General features: G+C 50.1%; 2 protein-coding genes across 4 annotated transcripts; both read left to right on the top strand.

The window, feature by feature from the left end:
- The first annotated feature begins 2070 nt into the window (after nucleotides 1-2070).
- Nucleotides 2071-5722, top strand: LACRT (lacritin). Of its 3 annotated transcripts, none has more exons than XM_008704702.2 (5): nucleotides 2071-2217; nucleotides 3379-3417; nucleotides 4532-4636; nucleotides 5043-5111; nucleotides 5578-5722. In XM_008704702.2, exons 1-5 carry the CDS (start codon nucleotides 2160-2162, stop codon nucleotides 5640-5642), a joined length of 336 nt encoding a protein of 111 aa, XP_008702924.1. In that variant the 5' UTR covers nucleotides 2071-2159; the 3' UTR covers nucleotides 5643-5722. The 3 variants fall into 3 exon arrangements, with proteins under 3 accessions (XP_008702924.1, XP_040497866.1, XP_008702923.1); XM_040641932.1 differs by having other exon boundaries at nucleotides 5040-5111; XM_008704701.2 differs by having other exon boundaries at nucleotides 5028-5111.
- Nucleotides 5723-21426: 15704 nt separating this feature from the next.
- LOC103675569 (glycosylation-dependent cell adhesion molecule 1-like) lies at nucleotides 21427-23937 on the top strand. Its single transcript, XM_008704700.2, has 4 exons — nucleotides 21427-21534; nucleotides 22418-22462; nucleotides 23221-23457; nucleotides 23713-23937. The coding sequence occupies exons 1-4, from the start codon at nucleotides 21471-21473 to the stop codon at nucleotides 23841-23843; spliced, it is 477 nt and encodes a 158-aa protein (XP_008702922.1). The 5' UTR covers nucleotides 21427-21470; the 3' UTR covers nucleotides 23844-23937.
- The last annotated feature ends 897 nt before the right edge of the window (nucleotides 23938-24834 follow it).

Below are 24834 nucleotides of genomic sequence, written 5' to 3'. Positions count from 1 at the left end.
ATACTGAAAATTTTCTGTAGAACAAGTGTCCCTACCTTCCATCTCACCCCCATTTATGTCAATACCTGCCTCTTTAATTCATGAGGCCAAGGAGAGGATTAGGAGAGGAAAAGGGCTGAGCAGTGACATTTGGAAAGACCCTTCTCTGTGACAGCTCTGGCGTTGATGCCAAAGTTCTAATTTCCTCTTAGAAAAACTTGTGTAAATATCATGGTTTGCTCCTGTCGGGTTTTTTTATGTACTCGTGGCGATTATTTGGGATCTAGAGTCAGAACCTCTCCCACTATAGTGTACACACACTATACAGACATACAGACACAGACAGACAGACATGCGTATACACACATATGTACACAGACACACAGGCAGACACACACCACACATATGCACACACATCCCAGGGCACTGATGTGGTCAAAACTCTCTCCTGACCCTCAAGGTCTCCGCCTCAGGTTAAGGCCTCCACCATCTTCAAGGCCCCCAGGCCCCGACCCTTAGGTGGGCAGTCAATGTCAAGTCCTATCCCTACCTTAATTGAATGCATGCCACTTCTTCATCTACTGGCCACCGTTAGAAGCCACATAAATCTTCAGTATCAAATCACACAAGAAGGTAGTGGGCAAGCTGCTACTTTAACCAGTTCCCACGCGCCATGTCTGGAGCAGATCAGCTGCCTGAATGTGACCGTCATCTTACCTGGAGGTTAAGGATGGGTGAAACGTGGGTTAAGGATAGCCCGAAAGGACCCACTCCTCATGCCTGTAATGTCCCACCGTATCAGTTTTCTCTTCCTTTATCTCATGAGGGGGCTAATGCTCTGAACCCAGGCACCCAAGCACCTTCATGTTATAAACTTCCTGATATCCCCTTTCCACGCCAATCTCCAGAGCAGCCTTGAGGCAGGAAAGCCTGCAGAACCACCTGGAGCCTGCTGAAAGCCAACACCAAGCAAATGGAGAATCACAAACTGGTATCCAGGACCCTACGCGTCCCTCACCAGCCCCTTGACTGGCTCCTGTTTCTCCTTGACCCCATTCCACTCAGCATTTAGTACCTGCCTGAGCCAAACCTACCCAGAAAGATGAGCCCTCGGCAAACTACAAGTCTCCCGCACATCTGCATAGAAATGTAGTCTCTAAAAAATGCTTTGCCGTGTATTATCTTACTCAATCTCCATCACTGGCCTCTACATAGGAGCTGTAACTCCTAGAAGACAAAGGAAAATCCGAGAGTCTTCCAGTATATAACACTGTACTGCCCTATGTATATGAGAAAGGCAGAACTCAAGATCCTGGCCTCTTGAATCCCAGCTCAAGGAAGGAAGAAATCCCAATTCAAAGAGAATTATCTGCTTTTCTGGATTGTTCACACCATGGATCAGCTCCCCACTTGAAGGGAGAACCAACCTCAGTGAACCACCATGGTCCTGCAACCAGAAGATCCTCTCAGAAATGTGGGCTCCCATCGCTTGGACCTGAAGATAGAGGTTGACAGGGGCCCGTGTGGAGTTTGGGGGGTTCCTCCTAGGGGATAGATAATAACTTCAAGAGCAGAAGACAACTCTAGAGAAGTCATTCATGCCTCCAAAGCCATCCCCTCAACAGGAGAAAGGAGCCATGAACTCAGTCCCCAAATGTCCTGAGCGTGGCCTCCCGGGAAAGGAAACCCGCTTAATGTGGGGAAGTCTTCAAGCCTCTGCACCAAGTCCTGCGCAGATCGAGGCAAGGGGTAGACAACATGATCTTCCAAACCCCCAACCTCCTCCTGGGGAGATGCCAGTCCTACCAATACCTTCAACAGACACATTCCAGAATCTCCCCAAACAAAACCTGCTCTGCGTCTGGTCCCTGAGATCCCAGAGATTGAAACCATAGGGTGAGTGGGATGAAAAAGAAAAGAGGAAGGAAAGGGATGGCTGGCAGTCGGTCAGGAAAGGACCTCCCAGCCAGGATGCCAGGAGTCAGCCAGCCCCAGCTTGCCCTTGTTGACTTAGCAAGTGACAGTTTGGGGAAGAAGGGGAGGAGGGCAAGGAAGTCACACCCCTCCAAACTTGATTCCCATTGGCCCTTGGTATCCTTAAAAGAGCCCAGCAGTATCAGCACCGCTATTCCCAGACCCTCTGAGAATTCTCTGGTTATACTCACTTCTCATCCCACAGCATGAGATTCTCGGCTCTCCTCTTCCTGGCAGCTCTGGCTGGAGCCCTGGTCAATGCTGGTGAGTACGGCCCTTGCCCTGCACGCCACCAGAGCCCTGACAGCCCCGGGCTTATCACCAGTCTTCATTCCTCTCTTTCTTTCCCAGGGCTGTCCTGGCTCCTCCTGCCTCTGCAAATGACTCCTGCCCCCAGGTTTCCACGCACAGCCTCTTTACCCCACTGGTCAGGGGGCCAGGAACCCCCGGCCATGCCTGGTCTCCTGGCTCATCCCCTCACACACCATCCTTTACCCACTATGCTCTAACCACATTGCCTTCTTGCAGGGCTTCCGGACCACCGAATATAGCCAGGCAGGCTGTCCCCAGCACAAGGGTGCCAGGTCGGGAGTAGTGGGGCTAAAATCTAGCCCACACTCCACTTTGCCAAGCAGTGAGCCCTGCCAATGGCCTTGTCTCTCAGGATGCCTCTTCCCGAGAAGAACCAAAAAGGCACTATTCAGACAAGGACAGCCCCGCTGCTCCAAGAACACTGGGACCTTCCTTCCTGCTCTTCCCTCTGCCGGGAACTTTTTTCCTCTCTCTGTCCTCTTCCCCCAGCCAACCCTGAATGTCACCTGCCCAACGCTTTCTCATCTGTCAAATCTGAGTTTAGATATCAATTCTTCAAAAAAGCCTCCCGTGAACATGGAAGAAAAATTAGACCCCTTATCCCAGCAAGCTGGACTTGCCGTCACACGGTGACTTGAGAATTATGTACTGGGATGGAAGCTGGGTCAGGCCGGGGTCTTTCCACTTCCTCAGCACTGAAGCCCCCTCCACTTAGCAGAGAGCTTAAACATCGTGTTGAAAGGATAAAGAGAATGAGGCCTGGGTTCTAACCCCAGAAATTGCTCAGGCATGGCCCATGGCCCGTGCACCGTCCCCTTCTGCCACAGAGGAGCCCAAGTGCCTCCAACCCCAGCGGGTTCCCCAGCGGGGATCTCAGGGCACCTTCACAGGCCAGGGGCCATGGGGAGGAGGGCAGTTCTCAGAGAATATTACACTTCTCCCAGGAGAACCTGCTTCAAACCACTGTAGGAGGGGCTAGATCTGCCGATGAGGCAGAAGTGTGTCTCCCTGTGTCCACAAACTCTGCTGAGAGCTGAGGATAAGGAGTGGGAGGTGGGAGGGTTCACAGGGGTCAGGTTCGGTCCTCACTGTCGCCTCTTTCTTCCACTGCAGAAGGTGCCTCCTCTGATCCCACCCTGGGGGCTGCAGCCGGTGAGTCCTTCCCTCCCTCTTGTCCCCGCCTTCAAGGGGAGAGGCTAACCGCTGGGGATGTGGGTAGAGGCTGGGAGAGGAATGCGGGGCGGGGGCTGTGTCCTGCTCTTGGTGATAATGGGAGAAGCATGGATTGGGGTGGGACAAGCCTAAGGATGAAATGGGACAACCCAGGTGGGCAAAATCAGTAGGAAGAAGGGGGGGAAGGTTTGTGGTGAGTGAAAGGGAGAAAAAGATGAGGTTAAATGATAAGGGAAATGTCCCATGTCCCATAAATGTCCCATATTAATTCCTTCACCCGCACCCTCCCAATTCCTTAGCAAGGTGCCCACCATCCAGCCTCGTCATCATCTCCAACCCTGTTTTCCATATGTCTCCTTCACGTACCGCCCACACCCACTAAATTGAACTGGTTTGCATTCCCCACACCTGTCCCATACAGTCCTTGCCCTGAGTTCTGGCTGACTGACTTCCTGCCCCCAAGGAAGCCCCTTTAGAATAGCCCCTGCCAAAATCCTGCCTTCAAGACCCAGCTTCTCTCTGACATGCTCTCTGATTCCCCCCATACCTTAGCCCAAATCCCTCCCCAGCCCTACCCATTAGAAGTGCCCACCCCTGCCCTCCTTCCAAGAGGCACCATCTTTGTCCATCTGGGCTGTACAACAAATCACCAGAGACCGGATGGCTTAAAAACAGAAATTTATTTCTCACAGTTCTGGAGGCTGGAAGTCCAAGACCAAGGTGCCAGCAGGCCTGTGTTCTAGTAAAGACCCTCTTCCAGGTTACAGACTGCTAACTTTTCATTAAATCCTCACATGGCAGAAAGAGCCGTGGAGTTTCTTTTATAAGGGCACTAACCCCACTCATGAGAGCGCCACCCCCATGACCTGATTACCTCAAAGGCGCCACCTCCTAGAACCGTCCTATCGAGGGTTAGGATTTCAATATACGAACTTGGAGGGGGAGAACATTCAGTCCGTAACAGGCACTTGTGTGTAGAAATCTTACCACTTCCATACCCTGGCACCCAGCACATATCAGGCATCCCAGGGCCCTGCCGCTCGTTCCAAAAATAAACAAACCCTGTGACTTTGCTAAAATCAACCAATTGTAGCTGAACCGGAAGCGACTACATCTGCAGCAAAACCTGCTTCTCCCCAAGAGCCAGCCCAGGAGCCACATGGTGCCGCCCCAAGTACAGAAGAGCTGAACCCACTGAGTAAGTCTGTCTCTATGCCGGCTAACAACCCAGAGAAGTCTCTGGCCACAGGCCTCCACGGCACTTCCACCCACAGAGCCGAGCCCAGGGAGAAACAGACGTATTCATTCACCTGAGCACAAAGGCCCAAACGAGGGTGCACACCGCACCCCCACACGGAGCTTCTGCAATGGTAGCTTTAGCTCCTGCATGGTTTCTTTCCCTGCCCTCCCACCTTCCTGTAAGAAAGAGGCTGGGCCCCTCGGCAACACTTGTTCACTTTAGGAATTTGTATAGGGACAAGGTCTGGTGAGGGGTGGGAGGGGAAGGTGGGAGTTCTCTTGAAAATGACGTGACTTTTCTGCTCATGTGATTTCTTCTGCTCCAAAATTAAAATCCCTGGCAAACAAAGATTTCTTGGTAGCAGGACATGGCTTAGAAGAAGCAAAAAAAGCAGTGCATAAAGGAGTTCAGCTTGGAAAACGTCTTTATAAGGGTGAGTGCATCCCAAGGCAAAGCCTTGTGGGAACAGGAACACTCAGCACCCACCATCCAGGGGCAGGAGGAGGGCAGGAACGCTCGACTCCACCCCACACAGGAGACCGGGAATCACCACAGCCCCTCCCCTCCCCCTTGAACCTTCCCTCCTTCAAATGTCTCCATTTGTGCCTTTAAATGTCTCCAATTTCTCATCCACACTCAAACCACATGGTCGCCTGGTACTAGATTGCCCTGGGGGTCCAAGCCCCAGCCTCGTCACTACAGAGCCTGCCCAGGTGGGGAAGGGGCAGGTGCCTCGGCCTTTGGTGAATCTGACCTCCCACCATCCCTCCAACTTCTGTGCAAGGCCCTCCAGGGGCTGGGTGAGGTTGGAAAGCAGAAGATGGAGTTGAGGGGGACAGACAGGGTAGAGCTCGTGCCTGGGCCCCATGAGCCTCACTCTCGCCTCTGCTTTCTTCTAGGTGGAGCTGACGTGGGACAAAATCTGAAAAACTTGCGTGCAAAACTCAATGTAGTTGGAGTCTGAGAAGTTGAAAAGAACGGGGTCCCTGGACGCAGAGCCTTAAACATGCTTGCAGCCCAGCACAATTAAACAGAAGCATCCAATTCACCGTGTGTCTGTTCTCTGTGGGGTGGGTCCTGGAGGAGATGGAGAGCAAAGCCCTACCCAGAAGGCCAAGAGGCCCTGGGTGTCCTGACCCAGAACCTCAGCCAGTCACAGCCTGCCTTGAGGACACAGCCTCTAACAAGCCCTTTAATTCACACTGAGCCATTGCCACGCGTGCTGGGCCTTGTTCTACCGCAAATGCCACTCCAGTTCTGGTCTAATCCTTCACACACAGTGTCCAGTGACATTTCAGCGTTTCCAAAAATTAAGTCAACTTCCAAAGAACCAGGATTTGTCATCCCCAAAATAGTCAAAGCCTGAGTCATTCTATTAAAGCCATTTTCTGGTGCCCTTATTAAAAATTCATCCCTCCTGCCTTCCATTCACACTTTCTACCCTGGGCCAAAGTGGATGGCAACAGCTGGTTACACCAGATCAGTAAAATAATGAGCCACTGTCGTGACAGCTGGCACTTCACTAAAAAGGCGAGTTGAACCCATTACAACGGTCCATGTGATTATCCTGTATCCCCTGTTTCCCTCCATCGCAGTCTGGGACCACACTTCACACTCTGCACACAGGTGAGCAGGGGAAGCACACTCATGACTACGGAGGAAGACAGGGCAATCACTCTCCCACCAGCCCTCTTCCCGAGCCTGACGCATGACAGGTCTGCTTTCTAGCGCTCCCAGAGTCCTTGATTCTAAACGGTCCTTCCTCCGTCCTACATGACACCCACTCCCTCTATCCTGGAGGTGAGAGAATTCGACCCAGACCCTGTTTTAAATGAATGAAGAAACACATCTCCCTCCTCCCTCGTCCCTCCACGACCACACATCCCCCATTTCTGAGAACGCTGCCCACGAGGCACAGGGGGCCCTCCGGTAGCAAGCCCCCTTGAAGTGCCGATCACAATCAACAGTGGATACCTAGGCCCCTTCACACTCAAGTAGACTGCCACCCTTTTATGTGTTGAAGTGTGTCCCCCAAAATCATTTGTGGAAGTCCTAACCCCTGGCACCTCAGAAGGGGACCTTACTTGGAAGCTGGACCGTTGCAGAGGTAACTGGTGAAGTCATACTGGACTACGGCGGACCCCTAATCCAGTAAGACTATTGTCCTTCTAAGAAGAGAGAAATCTGGACACAGAATCACACATGATGTGTCCCACACAAGGGTAGATGGCCAGGTGACAATGGAGTCAGAGCCAAGGATTGCCAGCAAACACCGGAAGCCAGAAGAGGCAAGAAAGGACTCTCCCCTAGCAGTTTCAGAGAGAGCACGATTCAAGATCATCCATTGTACTTTATTGTGGGAAGCCCTAGGAAACTAACACACACTCCCTTCCCCAAACTCATCCTCTCGCCAGGCTACAGGCTTCATCTTATAACCAGAAGTACATACCCTTTGACCCCATCACTCATTCCCCCCACTTCCCAGCCTCTGGCAATCACCAGTCTACTCTCTGTTTCTACGAGTCCAGGTTTTTCTAGACCCCACATAAGTGAATTCACACAGTATTTGTCTTTCTCCGTTTAACTTTATTTCACTTAGCATAACGCCCTCAAGCTCTATCCACACTGATGCCAACGGCAGGGTTTCCTTTTTCCTTGTGGCTGAATAGTGTCCATTACATTGATATGCGCGCCCTCGAGGCTTCACTGTGCCAATCGCGTACTGTCTTGGGTACATCTATCCCTAAGTATTTTTATTCTTTTTGAGGCTGCTGTAAATGGAATTGTTTTCTTAATTTCTCTTTCTGATAGTTTGTTAGTTTGTTCTAAAAAAATTTTTTTAAACCAATTACCCCTTCACACATTTTAAAGCTGGCCTCTAGAATTTTTTTTATTTTAATTTATTGCATTGTATTTTTTTAAGTAGGTTCTACACCCACTATGGGGCTCAAACTCACAACCGCAATATCAGAGTCACGAGCTCCGCCAACTGAGTCAGCCAGGTGCCCCAAGATATATAGATTTTTAATGTAATTTCAAGTTACTTAACATACAGTGCAACCCTGGTTTTGGGATCAGAATCCAGGGATTCATCACCCATATACAATCCCCAGTGCTCATTCCGAATGAGGCCCATCCCTCGTTTAGCCCATCCCCCGCCCACCTTCCCTCCAGCAGCCCTCAATTTGTTTCCTATAGGTAAGCGTCTCTTATGGTTTGCCTCCCTCTCTCATGGTTTTCCTTCCGTTCCCTTAGTTCTTCTGTTTCGTTTCTTAAATTCCACACATGAGTGAAATCATATGGTATTTGTCTTTCCCTGACTGACTTATTTCGCTTAGCATAATACCCTCTAGTTCCATCCACGTCATCGCAAATGGCAAGATTTCATCCTTTTGATGGCTCAGTAATATTCCATTGTGTGTATACACCACACCTTCTTCATCCATTCATCAGTTGATGGACATCTGGGCTCTCCCTCATCTGGCTATTGTTGACAGTGTTGCTATAAACATTGGGGTGCATGTGCCCCTTCAAACCAGCATTTTCGTATCCTTTGGATAAACTACCTGGGTCACAGGGTAGTTCAATTTTTAATTTTTTGAGGAACCTCCATACTGTTTTCCAGAGTGGCTGCATCAGTTTACATTCCCACCAACAGTGCAAAGGGGGTCCCTTTTCACCACATCCTCGCCAACACCTGCTGCTTCCTGAGTTGTTAATTTTAGCCGTTCTGACAGGAGTGGGGTGCTATCTCATCGTGGTTTTGGTTTGCGTTTCCCTGATGATGAGTGATGAGCATCTTTTCATATGTCTGTTGGCCATCTGGATGTCTTCTCTGGAAAAGGATCTATTCATGTTTTCTGCCTATTTCTTAACTGGATTATTTGTTCTTTGGGTGTTGAGTTTGATAAGTTCTTTATAGATTTTGGACACTAGCCCTTTATCCGTTGTCATTTGTAAATATCTTCTCTAATTCCATACGTTGCCTTTTAGTTTTGTTGATTGTTTCCTTCTCTATGCAGAAGCTTTTTTCTTGATGAAGTCCTGATAGTTCATTCCTGCTTTTGTTTCCCTTGCCTCTGGAGTCGTGTCTAATAAGAAGTTGCTAAGATCGAGGTCAGAGAGGTTGCTGCCTGTGTTGTCCTGTAGGGTTTAGATGGTTTCCTTTCTTACATTTAGGTCTTGCATCCATTTTGAATTTATTTTTGTATATGGTGTAAGAAAGTGGTCCAGTTTCATTCTTCTGCATGTGGCTGTCCAGTTTTGTTGAAGAGACTTCTTTTTTTCCATCGGTCGTTCTTTCCTACTTTGTCAAAGGTTTGTTGACCATAGAGTTGAGAATCCATTTCTGAGTTCTCTATTCTTTCCATTGATCTATGTGTCTGTTTTTGTGCCAGTACCACACTGTGCTGATGATTACAGCTTTGTAAGGGAGCTTGAAGTCCGGAATTGTGATGCCACTAGCTTTGCTTTTCCTCTTCAACATTCCTGTGGCTATTCAGGGTCTTTTCTCGTCCCATACAAATTCTACGAATGTTTGTTCCAGCTCTGTGGTAAATGCTCATGTTATTTTGATAGGGATTGCATTGAATGTGTAGATTGCTTTGGGTAACAGACATTTTAACAATATTTGTTCTTCCAATCCATGAGCAGGGAATGTTTTTCCATTTCTTTGTGCTCTCTTCGATTTCTTTCATGAAGTGTTCTATAGTTTTCAACATACAGATCTTTCACCTCTTTGGTTAGGTTTACTCCTAGGTATCTTGTGGTTTGTGGTGCAGTTGTAAATGGGATTGATTCCTTGATTTCTCTTTCTGCTGCTTCATTACTGGCGTACAGGAATGCAACAGATTTCTGTGTGTTGATTTTATATACTACGAGTTTGCTGAGTTCATTATCCGTTCTAACAATTTTTGGGAATCTTTCTACATAGAGTACCATGCCATCTGCAAATAGTGAAAGTTTGACTTCTTCCTTGCCCATTTGCATGCCTTTTATTTCTTTTTGTTGTCTGACTGCTGAGGCTAGGACTTCTAGCACTATGCTGAACAGCAGTGGTGAGAGTGGACGTCCCCGTCATGTTCCTGACCTTAGAGGAAAAGCTCTCAGTTTTTCCCCATTGAGAATGATGGTAACTGTGGGTCTTTTGTATACGGCCTTTATGATGTTGAAGTATGTTCCTTCTATCCCTACTTTCCTGAGGGTTTTAATCTAAAAAGGATGCTGTATTTTGCCAAATGCTTTTTTGGCGTCTACTGAGAGCATCATATGGCTCTTGTCCTTTCTTTTATTAATGTGGTGTATCACACTGGTTGATTTGTGGATGTTGAATCACCCCTGCAGCCCAGGAACCCCATTCGATCATGGTGAATAATCCTTTTAATGTACTGTTGGATTCAATTAGCTAGTATCTTGTTGAGGATTTTTGCATCCATGTTCATCAGGGATATTGGCCTGTAATTGTCCCTTTTAGTGAGGTCTTTGTCTGGTTTTGGAATCAAGGTAATGCTGACCTCATACAATGAGTTTGGCATCTAGAACTTTTTATTCAAGGCTTAAATAATTATATATTAACATCTGTCATATAATCCGCATGGCTCACTATCTCACTTACTCCAAATCTTTATTCAAATACCACTTTTTCAGAGAGGCCTTTCCTGGCCAGCCCATCTAAAATTGCCACTTTCCTCCCATACATTCCCAACTTTATTTTTGTCCTTAGCATTTCTTTTTTTCAGCTTTTTTTTTTTTTTTGAGGTATATTTAGTATACCCAAAGAAATGGCACATAGTCAATGTATACGTTTTGGCAAGTTTGGACACACGCATATACCCACGAGACCACCCCCACAGTCAAGGTAATAAACATAACTATCATCTCCAAAAGATTTCTTGTTTCCCTTGCTCTGTGTGTGTGTGTGTGTGTGTTAAGAACACTTAGCATCTTAGCATGGCAATTACCCTCTCATCAAGTCTTTAAGCGCATGACACTGTATTGTCAACTACAGGCACCATGTTGTAACGCAGAGCTCGTGAACTTGCTCACCTTGTAGCATTTCTCACCATCTAGTACAGTATGGACTTTGCTCACTTGTCTGTTTTCTTCACTAGAATGGAAGCACCATGAAGGCAGGGGTTTCTGTTCTTTTCACGGATGTATCCCCAGTGCCTAAAACAGTTTCCAGAATGTAGCAGGCACTAAATAAATATTAGCCGAAGATCGAATGAATCACCACTCTCACCTGCCTCTCCATTCTCATCCTGTGAAATTGATTTCTCCATACTCTTGTTGTGTGCTGGTCTCAGTCTATCAATAACCAATTCTTATTATGATTGCAAGATGCCCTTCAGCAATAACCATCAGGAAACTTTGAAGGCGGGAAAAAAAAGATTTATTACTTATAAGACCTGGAAATGACAGGGCACGCCTGCAGCCTCGCTGCTCGTGGGGAGGAAAGAGCACACAGGCCAGGGTTCTGCTTTTATGGGGGTCAAAGGTGGGAACCTAGGGTTTCCTAGGCTCACTGGTCGTTGGTGAATTTAAAACGTCAGAGCGGGAATTTATAGTGCTGGAAGAGAAAACACAAGCAGCATAAATGGTCGGTTATGGAAAGCAAGCAAGAGCGCCAAGACGAAGGAGCCTCGAGTGGGAGAGGCAGCCTGGCCCGCGTCTAGTCCGGGCCGCAATGGTGTATGCGAGACGGCGCTCTTGGAAGCGATGCCTCTTGGAGGTGGTCGCTGTGGCAGTCAAGGCTTACTCAGGCACTTGCATTGGGAGAAAGAGAAAACCCCACCGTCAGGGGTTGACACTATTCCTCCCTGCTCTCGGAACATGCTTGGGGCCCGCGCGGCCTCCTGGCCAGACAGGTAGCTGGAAGAAGGTCCGTGGGGGGCGACCTCAGCATCGCTCATACTCGGTGGGTAAGCGCTGCTCCACACGTGGTCTGGTACTGAAAGGGGATCCGTGGAGGCACCGTGCGCTGAGGCCCGTACCGCACACGGCGCTTCTCCCAGCTGCCCGCGGACCCCCAGGCTCCGGGGACGACCGCGGTCCAGCACCCGCGCACCGCTCAGGTCCGCCAACTTCGAGCGCTGCGCAGCCAAACGCAGGTGCCTTTGGAGGCCCAGGGATCCCGACGAAGCCTGGCGAAGGGGAGCCGCGCCGCAGACACTGCGGCAGGGGAGCATCAACCCGGCTGGGATGTGTCACCGCGCGGCGGTGGGAGGAGCCGGGCCCCGGCCGAAGGAAGCACACAGCGCCCCCTAGTGGTGGGGCGGGTCCAGTCCCGCGCCGCTCCTCGGGGTGGAAGGCGGGGGTGGGCAGAGCGCGGTCTCCGGAGCAAACCCCTCCCGCACAAACACACCTGCGTCCAGAGGGAAGGCTAGCCACAGCTTCCTGCCTCCCTCCCCACCCCAAATTTCATGAAATGACAAAATAATAATAATAATGTTTAATTAAAGTAGACTGTTTCTGGTTTGTGGTTGTGTTCCTGCTTCCTGGGTTATGGACGTGTAATGTTCACACAGGGATTGTACTCGAAATAAATGATATACAAATGAATGGGGGAAATCCCCTATAACAGGATTCCAAATGTAAAGAGGGGGAGTCAAGACATATCCACCAATTTCTTGTCTCTGAAACCAATTGAATTGATTACCACAAAAACAGTAAGCACAGATATGTCAATTCCATTCTGGATGAAAATAGAAAGCACTTACAAGCCCAAATAACACTTTCTATGAAGAGCTTCCGCCAAGTCCCCTGAAACGGGAACCAAATCGAGGGAGGATGCTGACGCAGTGTGCCCCATGGTGACAGCTCACGGGCTTCTCTGAGGGACACGATATGCTCAGAGGAGCAAAATCAAGAACACCTTGTTTGCAACCATTTCTGCTCCTGGAAAGGAGAACACAGGAAAGGAGAACATAACTGAAGACAGCGCTCCTCAAAAATAGAAGAAACCTGGAATCTGGCTGGGGGAGGGGAAACCCGGGGCTGTTTAGTGGGTCTAGAGTTTCCGTTTTAACCACAGTTAAAAATTAAAATTAAAAATAGAAAACTTTAATCTGTAGGTTGAAAGGAAAAAGTGAGTAAAAAAAAAAAGATCAATGCTGGGGCGTCTGGGTGGCTCAGTCGGTGAAGCATCTGCCTTCAGCTCAGGTCATAATCTCGGGGTCCTGGGACTGAGCCCTACATCGGGCTCCCCGCTCAGAGCCTGCTTCTCCTTCTCCCTTTGCACCCACCCCCTGCTGGTGCTCTCCCTCACTCTCTCTCTCTCTCTCTCTCTTCTCTCAAATAAATAAATTAAATGAAATGAAAAACAAAAAAACAATGCTGAGAACTGGCCTAATAAAATTCCTCATCTTCAAAAATAGAGAAAGGGTCATTGGGCATTCAGGCAAAACTATCAACACATTTACTGAGGGGGAAAAAGTATTCAGGTTGCCTCCAGACTACACCACCCAAAGACAATGAAGAAATCCCTCAAGTCCTCTGGGAGAAGAAAAGTGAGACCCAAACACTTTGTACTAAACCAAACTACTTTACCAGGCTAAAGGCAACAGATGAATATTTCCAGCATGCCAAATTCAGGGAATTGCATTCCTGTGAACACTTTTCAAAAACACTATTAGACATAAACTCTAGCCAGCCAGGAGATAAACAGAAAATGAGGTAAAACGATTAGCTGTGAGTGTTCAATCCATTTCAGAAAAAAGCCAAAGTTGTTGCAGGAATTATGATTACAGGGCAGAAGCTAAGTGTTATGAACTATGAGAATGGAACCAAAGATCAGCGCGGGGATGATGCGGATAAAACAGCAAGCAGGACCTAGTATAAATAAGCTGACGTGAGCAACTTTTGTACCTGGAGTACCAAAAACTAGGCTTAACCTGCTAAAGCAAGTGACAAAAGTATAAAGGAAATCACTAGAAAAAGTAATAATAATTCATAATCCATGACAATCAGATGGTCAAGAGGAAGGGGGAAAGTAGAGTACGCTATTTTAATTACTGCAAGTAGAGGGAATCAACTCCACGTACTACAGAACTGAGTCCATCACTTGAAGCCATGGTTATAAAGATAATCAATAGGACCATAAACAAACTATGAATCTTCTATGTTATCAGAAAAACTACACATAAAAGAGAAAAAGAAACACAGATCACATAGCAAAATATAAACGATAAACAATTGTAAGATCGAAGGACAGCGTGAAGAAGTTAAGATTAGTACCAAACACGCCTATCATATGAATAAATAAAAACTGCACAAATGCATGCATTGAAAGCAGAAGATTCTCAGATTGGACCACAAAGCAAAACTAAACTATAAACAATGAATTAAAAGATCGATCGATAACAAAGTAACTGGTTCATTTTGTCTTCCTCTCAGCCTGCCCCCACTGCGGACTTCCTGCCTGAATAATTCAGTAGGAAAGCCGGGGGTGGGGGCGGGTGGGGGTTGGGGGGTGGGGGTGGAGAGGGGGGGTCTGCAGGGACAGGGCAGGGGTGGGGATTGCTGGAAGGCTGGAGCAGAGTGTTGGAAGTGTACAGAGACAAGGAGGGTGTCTGCCCAGGGGAAGCGGGGGCAAGGGGGAAAGTAGCAGCCTGGCATGGGGTATCAGCCTCAAGCAGGGTGGGGAGCGGGGTCAGCACATTGCAGGGTGAGCAGGCCTGAATTCTGCGGTGCCAGACTGAAATGGGACGTAACAATAAGAGCTCGTGGTTTTCAGGGGCACCTGGGTGGCTCCGTCGGCTGAGCCTCAGACTCTCAGTTTTGGCCCAGGTTGTGATCTCATGGACCATGAGATAGAGCCCCGCAGCGGGCTCTACGCTCAGTGCAGAGTCTGCTTGGGATTTTCTCCCTCTGCCCCTCCCCCCACTCATGTGCCCTCTTTCTCTTTCAAATAAATAAATCTTGTAATAAAAAAGAACTCACGGTTTTCAGTATATATAAATACATGCAGAAATACCTAGTTGTAAATGTGTGTGTTATTTGTACAAATGCACATACATACACACATACATGTGTACATACATACACACATACATGTGTACGTACATACATACATACATATATTCCCAGCTGTGACCATGGAAGGGCCTGGAAGCAGTGGCATCTCAAGAACAATGAGCACACCTAGAGCCCATGTCTCTGTTTCTAATACCAGTAAGAGAAAGCGCTGGTATCAGGCAGGGCTCGAGCAGAGAAAGTACAGGAATGACTTGTTGTGCCAGAAAGGGAAAACGCACTCAAAGAATGACGGAGACAGGACAGAAGAACAGCCGAGCAAAGCAGAAGCCTAGCTTGCTCCCACTACTGCCCGCTTGTCTCAGACTAGCCACGTTCCGTGGGGAAGAAAAATGCTATAAAAGATTGTAATAATAATTAATAATGATAGTAACAAAATTATAATTCATTGACTAAATAGGAAGTCATGAGTCCATATTGATAGAAATAAATGAATGAATAAATGGGGAAGTGAGAAAAATTTTCCTTAGAGCAGAATGACAGCCAGTGAACGTAGAGGGAGTGATTGAACTAGAAAATCGCTATCTGGCAGCCGTCGCGAGAATCAGTAATTCAGCCAGGAAGGATCAGTGAGGGCTAAAACTAACCGGTTAAAGTTCGATGAGGAACAGGATATTCACGTAGCCTCAAAGTACCTTCCAACAGGTATGTAATTAATATGTATAAATACATATTAATTACAAAGAGGGAAGAGAGTGGGGGCCTGGGTGGCTCAGTCAGTTGAGCGTCTGCCTTCGGCCCAGATTGTGATCCTGGGGGCCCGGGGAGGCTTCCTGCTCAGCGGGACACCTGCTTCTCCCTCCGCCCCCCCCTTCATGCTCTTGCTCTCTCTCCCTCTCGCTCTCAAATGAATAAGCAAAAAGTCTTTAACAAACAACAACAACAACGAAGAGGGGAAAGAGTAATCCACGGAGGAAACTGGCCGACGTCACGTTAGTCGGCGATAATCTAGCAAGGTCAACATCACAGAAACGGGACAAATCAAAATTATGAACCATCTGATAGAATGTAATATGAAAAATACAGTGTGACTTCCTGATAGTCTTGCCCAAAAATGCAGAACCTCAACCTAATCATGAGGGAGCATCAGGTGAACCCAAACTGGGCGGCGTTCTACGCAAGTGGCCTCTAACGTGTGAGGGGGAAGCCGGGAAAGTCAAGGACAGACGAAGGGACTGTGGCAACGACATTCTACACGTAACCTTGGACTGGATCCTGCTGTCATAAGGGACATCACTGGGACGACTGGCAGCATTCAAACGGGGCCTGTGAATCAGACGGCACTAAGGCATCAATGGTGTGGTGGGTCTAGTGTGTGTAGTTGGAGGGAGGTGGGTAAGGGCCTTCAGGGCACAGGGAAGAAGCATGCCCAGAGCCCCGGGGTGGGGGTGCTCAGGAGACATCCCCGTAACTGCCGCTTTCAGGGTAGCTGACCCATCGGTCTCACAGACCCCCGGCCCAGCATGCCAGGCTTTCTGTGGGGTGTTGAGCAGCTGGTCCCCGTGGGCGACATTCTCAAGGCCCTATCTCCCAGACGGAAAGGGTTTCCACAGGCTGCCCCGGCAGAGCCAAGTCTGGCTTCAGAGAAACCGGACCCTGAAGAAGGGATCAACGGACTCACTCAGGAAGAATGGCTGGAGCCGGACCGAGAATCAAGACCGACGCTGCTCTCCCTCCCTTTAGGCTCCAGGGTCCCCTCGACGTGGGATCTTTCCGCACTCAGCTGCCCCTTGCTGATTCCCTCCTGAGCCGCCTCCTTCTCCACCCCCAGTGTGGACCCCTGCCTCTAGCTCCGTTACCCTCTGAGCAACCCTGGCAATGGCCTTAATTTCCTCTCTGTTCTAGCAACAGACCTCTCCTGCCCCTGGGGGTGAGATGCAGCCTGGAAGTGCTTCCAGGCAGAAACATGGATCTCCCAGGATAGTCACCGGATGTGTGAGAAATGGCACAGAATATGTAAAACAGAGCCCCCCTGGGAAAGCAAGGGCTGATGGGTGCTGTCCTGTGATGCTTCGTGGGGGGGTGAGCCACGGTGGGGAGAGCATGGAAATCGGAGCCAAAGAGATGGGATCCAAGTCCCAGTCGTGCCCGGTGACATCCCTATCACCCTGCTGAACCTCCTGACGTCTCGGAGCCTCAGGGTCCCCGTCGGCCGTCCACACCAGCCCGCAGATCAGCGTGGGGATTAAATTCATGTGTCTAGCTCAAGGCCAGGTCTCACAGAATGGGAGTCCCTCCTCCTCCTCTCCAACCCACAACATTCCAGCCAGCAACCACCACGGTAACCTCACACACACACACACACACACACACACTCGAAACAAGACTCTGCCTCCCAAAATCTTTCTCAGAAAAAAAAAAAAAAGTTTGAGCTTTTGTCTGGAAGCCATTCTGTCAGCCGGAGGGAATGCGTTCCTCAACAGCTCAGCATCAGAACTGCCCTGGACACTGGCTTTAAAATGCAGATTCCCGGGCTGTAGCCCAGACCTGCTAAGTGGAGCTGGAGGAGTTTCCCCAGCTGGTTCTGGGGTACCCTGAGGTCCGAGACTAAACACCTCATGCTGTATTCCCTCTTTTAATGACCACCTCCGAAGAAGCTTCTACCCCGACCCCAGGAGTGTCAGACCCTGTCAACAGGAACCCTAGCGATCCTCAGACATCCCTCTGGACCTTTCTTCTCTTTGTTGAGGAGGAGAATGAGGCCCAGAGAGCAGAGCAGCTGGTCAAGGCCCACACAGTCAGGTGATGGCAGATTGGAACTTGGGTGCAGGTGTCCTAACTAGAATTTAGTGGGTTTTTTTCAGTGAAACAGGCTTTTTCAGGTTTGTAAGACTCATTCAGGTTACATGCAGTGACGGGGGAAGAAAGGAACAGCAGGAAAGCATCTTGGCAGGCCTCATGGGGCGCTAGGCAGGGTGCAACCTGGGCTGAGGCCCCTCCGGCTGCTCCACAGCAGCCATCTTGCCATAACTTCAGGCCCCCCAAGCATGAATGGTGACCTCTGTCTCTTTGGCATCTCTGTCCTTCTTTCCTCCTCTGCATCTATTGTTTTTACATCTTGGTGAGCTTTCCTTCTCTCCGTCTCACATTCAAAATTCACTCAGAGGGATCTCATTGACTTGTTTGGAACCATCCAATGGGGAGGACCAGAAACAAATAGGTCTCTCACCCAGGCCTCCACAGAAGCCATGGGCTTCCTCATGTCCAGCCTGTTGGTGATTACCTCCAGATAAAACCCTGACGTCCTCACCAAACAGGAGTGGCCAGAGTAACAGGACCGTCTGAACAGAGTCTGGAACTTGTGTGCAGAGAACCACTGTGACCTCTTTCCTCAGAAGGGAGCTACCTGCATGGCTCTTGGACACCTCTGTCATCTGTCTTTCCCCTACGCCAGAATCCTTAACTGAGAACGCAGGATGAGGCTAGGCTCTTGGAGGGACAGATGGTGGAGGCTGGAGGCTGATCTGGAGCCGTGGGGTAGGACTGCCATATCTAGCAAATCAAATACAGGACACCAGTTAAATGTGAATTTCAGATAAACAATAAGCAAATTTTTAGTGTAAGTATGTACCATGCAATATTTGAGACATACTTACCCTAAAAAAAATTATTCACTGCTTATCTGAAAATCACATGTAACTGAGTGGCTTGCATTTTTATCTGGCAACCCCACCTGGGAGACCAGGGACGAGCGAGGTCTGTTTTGCCCAGCGTTGAAGCTCCATGACCTAGTTCGTGCCTGGTATGTGGTGGACACTCAGTACATTCTTTTGAAATATTTAATTGCTGAAGAAGTCCTCTCTCCCCACTAAAAGTAAATATAGCCCCCAGGGGCCAGCTTGGAACAAGTAAATTGACTCATCCGATTTAGTAGACTGGAGCCCTTGGCTCGCGTTAAGATCTGCGCTAAATAAATTGGAATGCAGAGATAAAGGACCTATAGGTCTTGTCCTCAAAATGGTAATTAGCCAGTGGAAGCAACAGATGTGCACAGAGACTTCCAATAGAGTCTGACAAACGCTGGACAATGACACTAGAAGGCCAACGCGCGGTGACTCGGCTCACCGCTGTATCTTCAAACCTTGCAACCTGGCAGGCACTCGATAAACAGTAGCGGAATGGAAAAATGAAAAGACGGAGATAGAACCATGTTTCGCGGAGCCACAGAGCTGAGGTGACCACCCGAGGGGGGCGCAATGGTGAGCAGGTTGGGTTCACTCCAGGGAGGGGGTGACCGCGGATATGGATCCTGATGCGGGACGGCAGCAGACAGAGAGGAAGAGCCTTCCAGAGCCAGGAACGGCATGAACACAGAGCACGCTTCGGGGAGCAGGGAGTCCTTCACGGGGGGAGAGATGAGGTCGGGAAGGTGGAAAGCCTGGAACACAGGGCCAAGGGGGTTGGGCTTTATCTTAGGGGTGATGGACGGTCCTTAAAGACTTTTCGAGTAGAGCCAAGGCCTGCATGTCAGGAGACTCCCCCAGCATGAGCACAGAGGGTGGGCAGCGGTGTAGACGGACTGGAGGCCGGACTCCGGTGAGAAACTACAGAAGCAGCCTAGTGTGCAAACGGGGAGGCCGGAAGTTGTGGGTTACTGGAGGTATTGGGAAATAAGCCTGCAGGGCTCAACCAGGTCCTCCAGGACTCGCTGTGAATGCCCCCATCTGTCCCCACCCTGCTCCGAAGTGCCCTGGGCGGTGGGAGGGGAGGCTGCCCCCTGAGAGGGGGCGTTGGAGAGGAAGGGGAGGTGGGAGGCAGCCCAAAACAAACTTCCTTCATTCACTCCACAGGCTCGCCTAAGGAGAGGGAAGGCTGAGAGCGATTGGAGGAGGACGGCCAGCCCCTAGGCTCTTCCCTGCGGCTGCTGCCCGAGGGAGAAGGCTTCCCCTGGGTGGACAAGCGTGCAGAGCTGTCTGTGGCCTACAGGTGGGCTCTTACCCTCCGTGGGACACCCGCCCCCCCCAGTGCCCAGCAAGCTGTGCGCCCTGCTGAGGACAGGAGGGTCAGTCTTGGGGTGCAGCAGCCCCCACCTTCCTGGAGATGATTCCAACCTGGTATTTACCCAAAGAATACAAAAATACTAATTCCAAGGGAGACATGCACCCCGATGTTTACAGCAGTGTTATCAACAATAGCCAAGTTATGGAAAGAGCCCAAGCGTCCCTCCACTGATGATGGATAAAGAAGATGTGGTGCGTATCACAATGGGGTATGACTCAGCCACGCAAAGAATGAAATCGTGCCCTTTGCAACAACATGGATGGGGCCACAGTGTATTATGCTACAAGAAAAAGTCAGTCAGAGGAAGACTAATACCATTTGATTTTACTCAGATGTGGAATTTAAGAAACAAAACTAGCAAAGGGGGAAAAGAGAGTGAGAGGCAAACCAAGAAACACACTTTTTTTTTTTAAGTTATTGTATCTATTTGAGAGAGAGAGAGAGAGCTTGCGTGCAAGCAGGGGGAAGGGCAGTGGGAGAGGGAGAAGGGGGGAAGCAGACTCTCTGCTGAGCAGGTGCCTGAGGGGGGCCAAGGTCATGACCTGAGCCAAAATCAGGAGTCCAATGCTTAACCAAACGAGCCACCCAGACGCTCCCCAAGAAACAAACTCCGAACTCTAGAAAACAAACTGCTGGTCACCGGAAGGGAGGGGAGTGTGGGGATGGGGGAAATTGGCGATGGGGATTAAGGCGGGCACTTGCCATGAGCACCAGGCGATGTATGGAAGTGCTGAGTTGCTATATGGGACCCTGAAACATAGTACACTGTATGGTAACTAACTGGAACTTAAATAAAAGCTTTAAAAAAATTCCACCCTGATGGGGGCACAGGAGATCACCTAATTCTGCCCTAGGTCCGGGACAGCCCCAAGTCCTAGGTGCGTTCCCTACCGCCTCTCATGTGCTCCTTGGGCAACTCACTGCTCCGTCTCACCCACTTCCGGAGCCCCCAGACGCTGCTTGTGGCAGGCAGAGAGTCTGGAGTTCGACTAACCTGGGTTCAAATCCACCCAGATATGTGACCCGTGCGAGTCTCCTCACCTTTGTGAATATCCCTTTCTCTGCTCGGTAAACAACACATACGTCCCAAGCACGATGAATTAAATAAATTGTCCCACATGGACAAACTCAGGACATCGCGGGGCATGTAGTCAGCATTCCTGTAACTGCCTCACTCCATTGCTGAGCTGACAGGGAGTTCTATTTGTAGCCTACAGAGCAGCCTAGCCCTCCCTTCCTTCGTTCTTTCGCGCTCCTCTCATACTCTGGGCGCCTACTACGCCCCAGCTCCTTTCTAGGTGCTGGGAAAACACGGCAAGCAAACCCCTAATCCCACCACCACACAAGTTCCATTCTCCTGGGGTAGGTACATAGTAATGAAATGATCACACAAATCAAAAGGAAATTATACCAATAATGAGTACCATGAAGGAGAGAAACTCACACCGACTTGGTCATTGCAAGGACTTCCGGAGAGGGAGCCTGGGGCTGGCACGCCTCTGGCAGGGTCCAAGCCAGAGGAATGCTAGGGGCCTCACCTTCCTGTTAACTGGTTTCCCAGAAACGCCAGTTCCCAAAAACAAATGTCTTCAGAATAGGGAACTTGGGAGGGGAAAGCTGGAGAGCCCCCAGATCCAATCCTGAATCAGGTTCCCCAGAGCCCCTCCCTACCCCCAAGATAAATAAGGCCCTGCCAGGCTGCCCCCTCAGCAACACCAAGCAGCCTCCCCAGGGCAGACGGGTCCTGCTGCAGCTCGCCATGAAACGCTTCGCCATCCTGCTGCTGGCCAGCTTGGCCTCCACCTCTCTCGCCATCCTTGGTGGTGAGTCTGGCTTCGTCACACCCCTCTTTGTCCCTCAGAGGTCATCGAGCTGTCAGCTAGAGCGTCCTCAGCACTAGGACGAGCTCTCCCTAATCCTTGTGATGCGCCGTATGCGGAGGTTTGGAGATGCATGACCAAAAGCACGGGCCTGGGGGGCTTGGGGGGGGGCGTCTGCCTTCGGCTCAGGTCATGATCTTGGGGTCCTGGGATCGAGCCCTGTATTGGGCTCCCTTCTCAGCAAGGAGTCCGCTTCTTCCTCTTCCTCTTCCTCTGCCCCTCCCCCCTGAGTATTCTCTCTCTCGACTCTCTCTCAAATAAATAAATAAAATCTTAAACAAAAGAGTGCACACTGGGATGACTGAGGTAGGAAGGCAGGGGACTAGGACACGTGACCGCAGGAATCCTGTACCCTAGAAAGCCTGGAACTGGGGCCCGAGGAGCCACCTGGACCCAAATCAAGGTGGACTATGGGCCCACAGAGAGTCAGATTAGATTCCAACTTCCGAGGATGCTGGACACCGCAGGCAGAGCCACCGTCCTTCTCTGGGCCTCCCTGCCTCCCTCTGTAACAATGAGGGCGAGACACACACGCGCTCTCCTTTAACTGCTGTTTATCGCACACGCGCTCTGTGCCGGACACGTGGCTCTCGACACTTGGGCTACAGGAACAAAATACAGAGACCCCGGGCATCATTGAGATTTCCGTCCAGGAGAAAGAAACAGATAATGAGCATATTAAATACATTTCATAGCGCATTCGAAGTGCTAAGACCCAGCGCAGGCTAAGAAAGGTGGAAATGCTGGGGCGGGAGGGGGTACACAGAAGCATCTCACATGTTAAATGTCTTAAGACCCCTGGAGACTGTAACCTCTTATTTTTCAGAGTCAGAAGAGGAAACCCACTGGGAGGCCCAGCCCATAGATGCCCGTAAGTCTCGCGCTGGCAGCCTTTAGAGTCGGTCGGCGGTAGTAAAAGACTGTCCAGCAATGATGAACTCTCCCCCTGAGGAAGAAGTGAAGCGAAGGCCCTCCCTCCTGGTGTTGGACCTCCGTCCTTTCCACTGCACTAACTGGCCAACCTCTGGGGCCCAGGTTCGATTTGACCAGCCCTTCACGCTGGGTAGTCACTGAACATGGGCGTGGAAACTACATCTCACGCCCAGATGCCAGCGGGTGGGGAGTGCGGCTCACCCTGGGATGAGGAGGCTCGAAGGGCTCGTGGGTCCCAGGCTCCCCCACCGCCAAAAGTCATGAAAATCGCCGGATTCTGCTTTATGGATTATCCGTAAACATGGTTTAATCTCAGGCTAGTTTCCCCCAGTTTTCCAGAGAAGGCAAATTCAAGCAATACCCAGAATTCAGAGGGAAAGAACCAGTATTTACTGAACCCTCCTGTGCACCAGACAATGGGCGGGGTGTCTGCATGGTTAATGTCTTTTGATTGGGAAGGTGAATTTGCTAGAAGTGGAATTCCTAGTCAATGGCCTTCAAAATCAGGGACGCGCCTCTCAGGTGCTCATAGATTTGGATGCTGTTGTGGGACCTCAGTTCTGGTCTACACCAACTGGGCAATGACTCAACCGTGACACCCTCTGCATGTTAAGGGATATGGCAGAGTGCCGGCTGGCTGTTTCTTACCATGAGCTCTTTCTCTGCCCCTTGTTCCCTCTATCTCCTCGGGCCCAGCTGCTCAGTTGATCCCTGAAAAGGACCATATCTCCATTGAAAACTCTTCTGAGGAACCTCCCATCTCCACCGACGAGCTGCGTTTTGAAGAGGAAGATGTGATCAGCTCTGTCAGGAGACCAAAGAATCAAAGGCTCCAGCAGCTTCAGCCCATCCCCCAGGAGGCCAGTTTCAGAAACGCTGCCCCGCAGTCGGAAGAGACTACGGAACTCACCCTGGAACTCACTCCATGGGCTGGTAGGAGCCAGGGCCGAGGGGAAGAAGCTGGCAGGGAGGGCATTAAACAGAAAAGGCAGGGACCCGCCACTACCCTGGGGGAAAAACTTGGGGTTAGAAAGAAAAAGGGAGCAGGGGAACAAGTAGTAAAGATAAATGAGACTCCGAGGATCCACTGACAGCCCGTGACCGGGCCATGGAAGGCCGTGGCTGGAGTGTGGGGGAGGCATGCGGGCACTGGCCCCACCTTGACATTTCTTTCCCAATACTTCCCAGCAACCACCCCAGAGGGAAAACTGGCCAAGCTTGGCCATGAAATCGGGAAGAATCTGGACAAAACCATGAAAGAGACCATGAACTATCTGAAAAGCCTACTCCCCCATGCCTATGAAGTCACGAGGCCCTAGTGATCAAAGCCGGTGTCTACAGCACCCACACTCCGCTCGCCCCGACCGCCAGCTCTCAGCCCCTCATGTTCCTTATTAAAGCGTTGCATCCCCAGGCTCGGCTCTGCGGTGGCTTCACTGGGCCAGAAAGCAAGGCTGGAGGCCCTCGCTCTACTAGGATTCTTCCCGAGTTACCTGTGGCTCTAATTTTAAACCTCTCCTCAGCTTACAAACCCGTTCACGTCTCCACATCCCAAAATATCCTCTGTGAGGTCTTGACTCCCCTCTAGCTGCCCCTCCTCCTCCTCCTCACGCCCATTGCCTCCATGCTCCCTCACCCCTGCACTTCTCATCCCCCTGCCCCATCTGCCTTTTCACACCTGTCAGCCCCAAATCACCGACAGCAACAAGCCCGGTGGCTATGTCCAGTCCCTACTCTCTTGGCTATCTCTGCAGAGCTGGACACAGTTACCCCTTCTAGAAACATTTCCTCACTGACCTTCCAATGTGCTGCACTCAACTGTTTCTCCGAGCTCCCCTTCCCCATTCCTTTCCTGGCACATATCCAGACTGCGCACTCTTCGCTCCCAGGGGTGCATCCTGTGCCCTCTTGTCTTCCCCCCGCCTTTCTTCCTCTACATCCATCTGCCAAGACTGCTGCGTCACCTCAGCGTGGGTAGCTCCCATCGACCGCTCACCAGACATCCACCAAGTGCCTACCACGCGCCATACTGATCGACCTAGAATGTGCCAAAGTCCCCCAACCCTGGCTGGTGTTCACTGTAAGGGCATATGGGACCCCACGGGGAAAGAAGAGAATGGGAAAAGAAGAATCTCTTTCTGTCTTACAAATAAAGGAAGACCGCCCGTTCAAGAGGAGATAGGTAGCAGAAAGGAAACCGCAAGAGTTTAGATAAAATGGTCTCTACTCCCCCCTTCCTGGCACAAAGCTTCAAAACCCTTATAATTTCCTAAGTGATAAGCACGCTAGGAGCAACCCTTGTTCTAATAT

This window comes from Ursus maritimus, unplaced genomic scaffold (genome assembly GCF_017311325.1).
Source record: "Ursus maritimus isolate PB19 unplaced genomic scaffold, ASM1731132v1 scaffold_26, whole genome shotgun sequence".
In the NCBI taxonomy this organism is placed as follows: Eukaryota; Metazoa; Chordata; class Mammalia; order Carnivora; family Ursidae; genus Ursus; species Ursus maritimus.
The sequence above is the reverse complement of the archived record's forward strand: the minus strand, read 5'-3'. Positions and strand labels throughout refer to the sequence as shown.